The sequence below is a fragment of the Galeopterus variegatus genome, unplaced genomic scaffold, assembly GCF_000696425.1.
Source record: "Galeopterus variegatus unplaced genomic scaffold, G_variegatus-3.0.2 Scaffold780, whole genome shotgun sequence".
NCBI classification, from domain to species: domain Eukaryota; kingdom Metazoa; phylum Chordata; class Mammalia; order Dermoptera; family Cynocephalidae; genus Galeopterus; species Galeopterus variegatus.
In genome coordinates, this window is record NW_007726891.1 from 472,433 (window position 1) to 481,236 (window position 8,804).

Genomic DNA, 8,804 nt, shown 5'->3' on the forward strand with positions numbered 1-8,804 from the left:
CTTTCTCTGGTCAGTGGTACCAATAAATATGCACCTTGTGCTTTATAATTACTGTAGCTGATGGAATAACTCAGTTCAAACTTTAAGAGGAGCAGTCTTAAGTTTCACTATGAATTTTAAATTTGGTTCCCATTTCATAAGACAGTCTTGTTGGGCATGTCCTTAGAGTCTTTAGCAGGCAGGAAGAACTATGGCATTTTGTGGAGCTTTATAAATAGAAATAGTGTTATACTTAAAAGGGGGACAGTGGCCTTTACCAGCTAAGTACCATGTGCCTCGAAACACCAGCCCCCTGGCAGCTGAAATCATTAGAACTCATTTAGTCTTGAGCCCTCTGTAGGTTTGACAAAAAAGGGTTGTGAATGCAATTTCTATCCCTTAGGATAAAAAAGGAGGTCAAGGAGTTTTACAAACAATATGTACTATAAACCCCTGAAGAACCATGAATTACATTTATGAAGTTAAATGTCATTGAAAAATGACTCAACCATGAAACTGACATGAAAACATGGCTGACTTAAACTAATATGTCAATTCCTCTCTCATCACCTTCCCACTCTCTCAGTCATCATTGAATGAAACCTCGCACACACATCCTCTCATTTTCCTGTGCAAATTTGTTAATACTACAACAATGTTTATGCAGCAAAAACGGAGGATGGCAACTATTGATTTCATTGCCATGGTCATTTCAGGTAAATCGTTTGACTGTTATGACTATGATGAATATCAGAAATAAAAAGCTAAATGGAAGAAAAAGTGCTGATGCAGGCTTTCTGATTCCATTTCCTATTTTGAAAACAGTGTATGAATCACCTTGGTTCATTCTTTTGGGGTAGCAGAAATCAATAGAGGAAATTTCATCCTTTCATAATGATCCGCATGGCTTCCTTGCTTTGTTGGATGGTTAATTCACTCTGAACATTTAAATAAGACTTGTTGGGATAATAAGAAAGTTGAGAAATCTCTTGAAATTCCACTCATACAGATGTGCACAATTTTTACTAGAGGGGAAAAAATTCTAAGACTGGCAATGTCATTGCCCCAGCACTTTCCTCTTGCCAAATGATGTATGCAAAAGGTCGTTTCAACCTTTCTTGTCATATTACTGGCCTCTCCCATGTTTTCATTGAATGCAGTTTTGCCTCCTGCAATCCATTCATCTTCAAGAACTTTAACCTTTCAAGCAGGGTTATTAAATCAGTATTTCCTCCATCCAAACTTCCAATTGCATTTTATGATGCAGACATAGGGAGGCTACCTTTTATAATAGAGGGAAAAAATATATAGAGAATTGAGCAGGTAAGGATCTGGGGGTCAGACTTTGGGCCCCATTAAGGGCATTACCACTGATATAATGAAAAATCTTAGAAGAATAATGTCATGGAAGCTGACTCTGTAGCCATAGTTCTAAAATCTATGAAATGGGGTACTTCACAAGGGAAGCCTATGTGTGTGTATCTAAGGATATGGCACTGTCATTACTTTGTCATGAGAGCTGTAACGATGGGTTATTTTGTATAGAATTCTGGAGATCTGTAAGTTAATGGGATAGGAGAATGGATCCACTAGCATCTGGGAACCTCATAGAGCCTGAGATCTCTGATTAACAGCTTGTTCATGGGAACCTGAGTGAGAACACAGGCAATGGTGTCCAGTGGGATCTTTTCCATGGGGACATCCTGGGTGGTCATCTCAAGCTGTCTCACACAGAGTAGGCAGTGGGCTTCACTTTTTCCCCTAGTTTGTTGGGTGAGTTGACACCTTAATTTCCACTGGGAACATGGAGGGAAAAGGGCTGTTTGAGTCATATGGGAATGTTTCACGGGGAGATGGACTTAGAGAAAAGGATTACAGCTGGAAGACGATGATCGAGTCAATTCAGAGGTTGGAGAGCGGGCAAGGGGCTGAGAGGGCCTAGGTTCTTACATTCCTACCAACTGTGGTCAATCCTTTGTGTGGTAAGAAGTAAGAGACAGGCAACTAGAGACTATATTCTGGAAGTGTAATACAGAGGGGGGTTGTTGACAGGCCACTTGGGTGAGTTCTCTTGCTTTATAAGTACTGCAAGTTGGTCCCACCTTGGTACCAAATCACTCTTCTGAAAGAACTAACCAGAGTAAATAGGACTAGTTAGAGCTGCTTTCTAAATACCTCCCTGTTCCTGTGCTTTCTCTCCTATGGCCCTCTCCTGATCTCTAAGCCTGGTCTCTGACCGTATTTTGTCAGATTGGATTCAGTTTATGACACCCTGATTTTTACCCATGTGTGCTTAAATGTCTGCTATAGTGAGCTCTTTGGTATTCATCAAATCCCACCCTCGTGCTGCTTACTCACTTTCCTCTAGTTCTATGTGACTGTAGGCAACTAGGATAATTTGCCCTACATGGTGTCTCTAAATGACATGAATACTTATCGCCTTTCAAGGCTGACTGGTCTCTATTGATATTAATTTTTGCTGAAGTATTTACACAGACATATATGGGTCTTAGATTACCAGGAACAGCTTTAAAAAACAGGTTTGAGGAAGACAGGGGACTTAGGGATTCTTGTTATTTTCCTCTGGATAGTTTTAGTAATTTCCAATTCAGATGTCTTTAAATAAGGCATGAGAAAAGAGGGAGGGGGAAAGAAGAAAAAGAAGCAAAGAAGGAGAAGAAAGGGGAGGAGGAAGAGTAGAAGGACAGACAAGACAGGGAGACAAAGGTAGAGAGAGCAATTTAAAGAGAAAAACAAAAGAGAAAGAGAAAAGGAACTAATCTCTATAAAGGAGGGTAAAACGAAACATTCCTTTCAGAACCAATTCTATAGGCTTTTTCTGTTCTACAACTAAAGTTCATCAAGGCCAAGGAGTTTGAAGTTTTCTGTGCCAGATGTTAAAGCTTGCTTTGCAAAACATGGAGCCCAGGACTGGGCTCATTAGCAAAGGCCAGGTCCTGCAAATGCCTTCACCGCTGCCCAGCGCGGGCCCCGTGGTGCTTACCTTCCTCACAGTGCTCGCCTTTGTAGCCAGCAGAGCAGACACAGTTCCCATCAATGCAGGAGCCGTGGCCCCCACAGGAAGGATCGATGCACTGATTCGTGGGCACGTCACACTCTGCGCCTTTCCAGCCACTGTAGCACTGGCACGTCCCTTTAGAGTATTGTCCATTCCCGCTGCACAGGACCGGGCAGGCGGCTGAAACAATCGAAGACAGAGCACCAGGTCACAAGGGCCCAACGTCCAAGGGGCTGTGTAAGTCAAAGGAGGTAGTGCCTGCCTGGCGTTGTGGCTTTGCTGACAATGTTCTAGGCTGGGGACCTTGGCCATGGATGTGCAGAGCCATCTTCAAATAAACAACAAAAAAGCTATTAATAACAGCAGCTACCACTAGTAAATGCTTGTTATGTGCCAGGAACAGTATAGAATGCTTTGTGTGCAATCTATTACTTAATCACCATAATCACCCTATGTGGTGGAGGCTACAAACACAGCCCCCATTTGACAGATGAGGCTCAGGCTGAGGAAATCACTTGCCTGAAGTCACAGAGCTCACAAGTCAGGGAGCCCAGCTGGAAACCAGGTTGGNTTCTGTTCTACAACTAAAGTTCATCAAGGCCAAGGAGTTTGAAGTTTTCTGTGCCAGATGTTAAAGCTTGCTTTGCAAAACATGGAGCCCAGGACTGGGCTCATTAGCAAAGGCCAGGTCCTGCAAATGCCTTCACCGCTGCCCAGCGCGGGCCCCGTGGTGCTTACCTTCCTCACAGTGCTCGCCTTTGTAGCCAGCAGAGCAGACACAGTTCCCATCAATGCAGGAGCCGTGGCCCCCACAGGAAGGATCGATGCACTGATTCGTGGGCACGTCACACTCTGCGCCTTTCCAGCCACTGTAGCACTGGCACGTCCCTTTAGAGTATTGTCCATTCCCGCTGCACAGGACCGGGCAGGCGGCTGAAACAATCGAAGACAGAGCACCAGGTCACAAGGGCCCAACGTCCAAGGGGCTGTGTAAGTCAAAGGAGGTAGTGCCTGCCTGGCGTTGTGGCTTTGCTGACAATGTTCTAGGCTGGGGACCTTGGCCATGGATGTGCAGAGCCATCTTCAAATAAACAACAAAAAAGCTATTAATAACAGCAGCTACCACTAGTAAATGCTTGTTATGTGCCAGGAACAGTATAGAATGCTTTGTGTGCAATCTATTACTTAATCACCATAATCACCCTATGTGGTGGAGGCTACAAACACAGCCCCCATTTGACAGATGAGGCTCAGGCTGAGGAAATCACTTGCCTGAAGTCACAGAGCTCACAAGTCAGGGAGCCCAGCTGGAAACCAGGTTGGTCGACTCTGAAGCTGTGCCCTTAACTAAGTTAACTGACTTCCTTGTTGTTGCTACTGTTGTGGTTGGTATTGGGGATCAGAATCCATTTTGCTGATTATTCTACCCTCAGATTAGTCAACTCCTATTCTTGATAAGTTTATGTTCATTAAAAGGAAAGAAGGGGAATGGAACATAGTGACGTCACTTAATCTCTCTCTGCCTCAGTTTCCTTGTCTATGCCATGAAGAAGTACAGTAGTTCCCCTTATCCATGGTTTCATTTTCCGCAGTTTTGGTTACCCCCAGTTAACCACAGTCAGAACATGGGCGAGTATGGCACAGTGAGATATTCTGATACACATAGACCACATTCACATAACTTTATTACAGTAGGTTATTAAAATCATTCTGTTTTATTATTATTGTTGTTAATCTCTTACTGTGCCTACTTTATAAATAAACTTTCTCATAGGTATGTACATATGGGAAAAAATACAGTATACATAGAGTTTGGTACTACCCAAAGCTTCAGGCATCCACCAGGGGTCTTGGAACATATCCCCTGCGGATAATGGGGACTACTATAACCATGCACACTACAAAGTATAACAGGTGGAATAAAGTACAAAGGTTAGCTATGCCTGGCCTATTTTAAAAAGAAAGAAGTGAGAAGGCAGGTCAACGACATGAAATCTTTAGTAGTTCCCATCTCAGCTGGGACCCTCCTGCATCCATGGATGGGGAGAAGGCTGAAAATCAGTGGATTGTCTGGTGTGAGAGTACCTACGGTTTTCACCAGTTTGGGCTTAATTGTGCCAATTCCTGTCCCCTTTTGTAGTTCATCAAGAATGGGTTTTAGTGGTTTGCTTTAGGCTTTGGATTTCCCATTTTAGCATCAGTTTGTAAAAAAAAACCAACTTCCCCCCAATGTTCATCGCAGCACTCTTTACGATAGCTAAGAGTTGGAACCAGCCCAAATGTCCATCATCGGATGAGTGGATATGGAAAATGTGGTACATCTACACAATGGAATACTACTCTGCTATACAAAAGAATGAAATACTGCCATTTGCACGACATGGATGGACCTAGAGAGAATTATATTAAGTGAAACAAGTCAGGCACAGAAAGAGAAATACCACATGTTCTCACTTATTTGTGGGAGCTAAAAATAAATAAATAAATTCACACACACACAAAAATAACTGGGGGGGGAAGAAGACACAACAATTACAATTTCTTGAAGTTGATACGACAAGCAAACAGGAAGGACATCGTTGGGAGGGAGGGGGGAGAGGGAAGAGGGAGGGAGGTTTCAGTAATGGTCCACAATAATCAACCACATTGTATATTGACAAAATAAAATTAAATTTGGAAGAAATTTTAAAAATTAAAAAAAACAAAAACCAAAAAACCCAACTTTCCAACCTGCCTTCCAATTTGGGCCTAAAATGGGAGTACTGCTCCATCTGTGCATCTGGCATTTAGAGACCTTCAGAAATGACCCATGTAGATATTTCAGCGATTCCTAGTGTTACCCATGATTTAAAATGCATGGGTTCTAAGAATTCTACACATGTGTGTACACACACACACACACACACATGTACAACCCGGTGATCTCTCATGCCATGAAGCAACTGCATATCCAATCACATCACTTCCCACACAAGGGCCCCACCGGCCTTATTCAACCCCTTTTGCGGTCAAGTTTCTATTCAGTTTTTATAGTAATTAACTTTCCTCTGTGAGTGTCTAACTTCCCAAAGATATAGTCAGCTACTCGAGGACAGGAGCTGTGTTTATCACTGTCGATTTCCTTCCAGTGCTGTGTTCATCAGTGTAGGCTTGATTATGTCAATATTTCTTCTATGTTCCTGATATTCAGGGTTTCCCAAGTGGTGGGGTTACAGGCAAGTATTAAATGGCTACTTATGAAAGATGTGGAAAGAATAGTTTCTGGAGCGGGGCTCATTTTGTGCACACAATACCTTTTTCTTGGGAAGTGCGTGTTTTACCTAAATTGCAAACTGATCTGAAACAAAAACATCTCAACAGTTGACATAAGATGGAGGAGGTGTTTTCCACCAAAATACTTTATAATAAGACAGTTAGGAAAACTATTAAGGGCACAATTTCCAGTAGAATTCCTATCCTTTTGAATGTACCAGAGGAGAAGAATGTGTTCGTCAGTGAGAACATGAAAGCCACATGTTGAATTTATTTATTTATTTATTTATTTTTCCTTTTTTTTGTCTTTTTTACTGACCGGCAACGGGATCGCAACCCTCGGTGTTGCGCCTGCACCACGCTCAGCCAGTGAGCGGGAACCGGTCTCCACATGGGATCCGAACCCTCAGTGGGAGTGCCACCGTGCTCCCAAGCAGCGCACTCTCCAGTGCGCCACCGGGCTGGCCCCACATGTTGAATTTAGATTTACTCTTTAAATGTAGGGAGCATGCTTTCTATTACATGATGTTTAAGCAGAGGGTTTTGTACAGAGTTACTATAGATGCTGATGGGGTAGAGGAAAGAGCTTTGAACCCAGGGTGCCCACGGGCTGGCCCCACATGTTGAATTTAGATTTACTCTTTAAATGTAGGGAGCATGCTTTCTATTACATGATGTTTAAGCAGAGGGTTTTGTACAGAGTTACTATAGATGCTGATGGGGTAGAGGAAAGAGCTTTGAACCCAGGGTGCCCAAGATTCAAAAGAGGGACTGTGAAAATATGACTAGCATGAGAAACTATGGACTTTCTCAAAGTTTTGAAGACAGTAAGTTTTTCCATGCAGTTCCTCATGAGACTCGTTCTAAGCTCTAGGTTAGGATGGTAAATATGTGCACACAAAGTACTATTCTTCTTCCTGCACCTCTTCAGACATCATTAATTGATCACAGCATCTTGTCCCTCTGAGCCTAGACAGAGCCTCAAAACCTCCAATGTAGTGCCTAGGCTGAGACCTGCAAACAGGCAGGGTTGGCATTCAAGAGAATACCTACTTGTCATTTCTGATTAGGTAACCTTCATGGTATCTCCTGGTGGAAAGACTAGAATCTGCATCATTTCTCACCCCCCTTCCACCCCGGCACACTGGAATAAGAAAACAGTGAGAAGTGTGGCTACACGTGTAGTCAAGTGAGCTTCCAAGGGCTGTTTCTGACCTGAGGGTTGTATACCGCATGAGCAGCCATGGACGGCAGAGAAAGTGACATCAAATCACCACTGCTCGTGTCCTGTTGCACCCTCCTTCCTCCCAAAAGGTGGAAGAGGGTAGAAAATAAGGAGCAAATAATTATTGTCTTAATTAATTAATAATATACAGTTAGAATTATTTTCTTTATTTATAGTGAAACTGTTTCTCTTCTGCATAAACTCCAGGACTATCTAGAAGTAAGAATGGGCTTTATTCAAAACCAGGTGCCTGGGAAATCAAATTTAAAATGTGACCTACTTAAATTACTCAGGGAAAAAAATGGAAGATAGTCAGGTCAGAGAGTTCTCCCATTCCACACATGGCCTTCCTTCAATAGGTTTGCTGCATGCTCGCTCGCTGGGAGTGTGGTCAAAAATGCAAAACCCCATGTTTGCTGGAAAACATGGCATTCAATGGGCGTGGCTGATGCCATGTAAAAAAGCTGAAGACAGGATAATTGGAGGAATAAAACTGTCTAGAAATCCATTTGCCATCAGGACAGGAGAGTGCAGACAAATGCCGGATGAGCGACCTCCGGTGGTTGCTGGGCTGACCTGCATGAAGAACACCTTTCCTCTGGGGTAACCGATTCATTCCCAGATATAACTCAACCCAGAGCAACACAATGCCTAATGCTCAGCCTGATCCTCACTTGAGAGGCTGGATGTGAAGTGGGGAACCTCCCGTACTAATAACTCATATTTTTACTATCATGCCATCTACATTATTTCTTTATGACAGGTTATAGAAAAATGACTCTGACTCCATACCCTGCCAAGTAGTAGCATGAAGTACAAGTGGAAAGAGCAAGGGTTTTGGTGCCAGAAAGACCTGGGTTCAAAACCCAGCCCATCATTTACCAGCTGTGGGATTTTGGCAAGATGACTGAACTCTGCTAAGACCCAGTTTCCCTTTCAAAAAAACTGTCTCTCAGAGTTGATGGTAGGATTAAGTCAGATAACATGTGGAAGGACTCACAGCAGTAGCTGACACTTGGTAGGCAATTAATGGGTGTTGTCCCTTGTGAAATTTCAAACTGAATTGCCAATCTACATTCAAGGGTCAATAAAATGAAAAGTGCAGTAGGTCTCTCTTACACACACACACACACACACACACACACACACACTCTCACACATACACTCACACACACACACGCTACCACCACCACCAGAAGAGTGTCAGATAATATTAATGGAAAGTGCAGGGCCGGCCCGGTGGCGCACTGGATAAGTGCGCCGCTTGGGAAGTGCGGCGGCGCCCCCGCCCCGGGGGTTGGGTCCCCCACACCAACCCGGTCCCCCCCC

General features: G+C 43.4%; 1 protein-coding gene across 1 annotated transcript in view; it reads right to left on the bottom strand.

Moving 5' to 3' along the window:
* The window catches only part of TENM2 (teneurin transmembrane protein 2), a gene marked incomplete at its 5' end in the record, with an annotated part of 173,606 nt that overhangs the window by 136,935 nt on the left and 27,867 nt on the right, over nt 1–8,804 (bottom strand). The window contains one exon of the mRNA XM_008572405.1: nt 3,737–3,931. Within this exon, the coding sequence (XP_008570627.1) occupies nt 3,737–3,931 (195 nt within the window). The remainder of the gene's footprint in view (nt 1–3,736; nt 3,932–8,804) is intronic.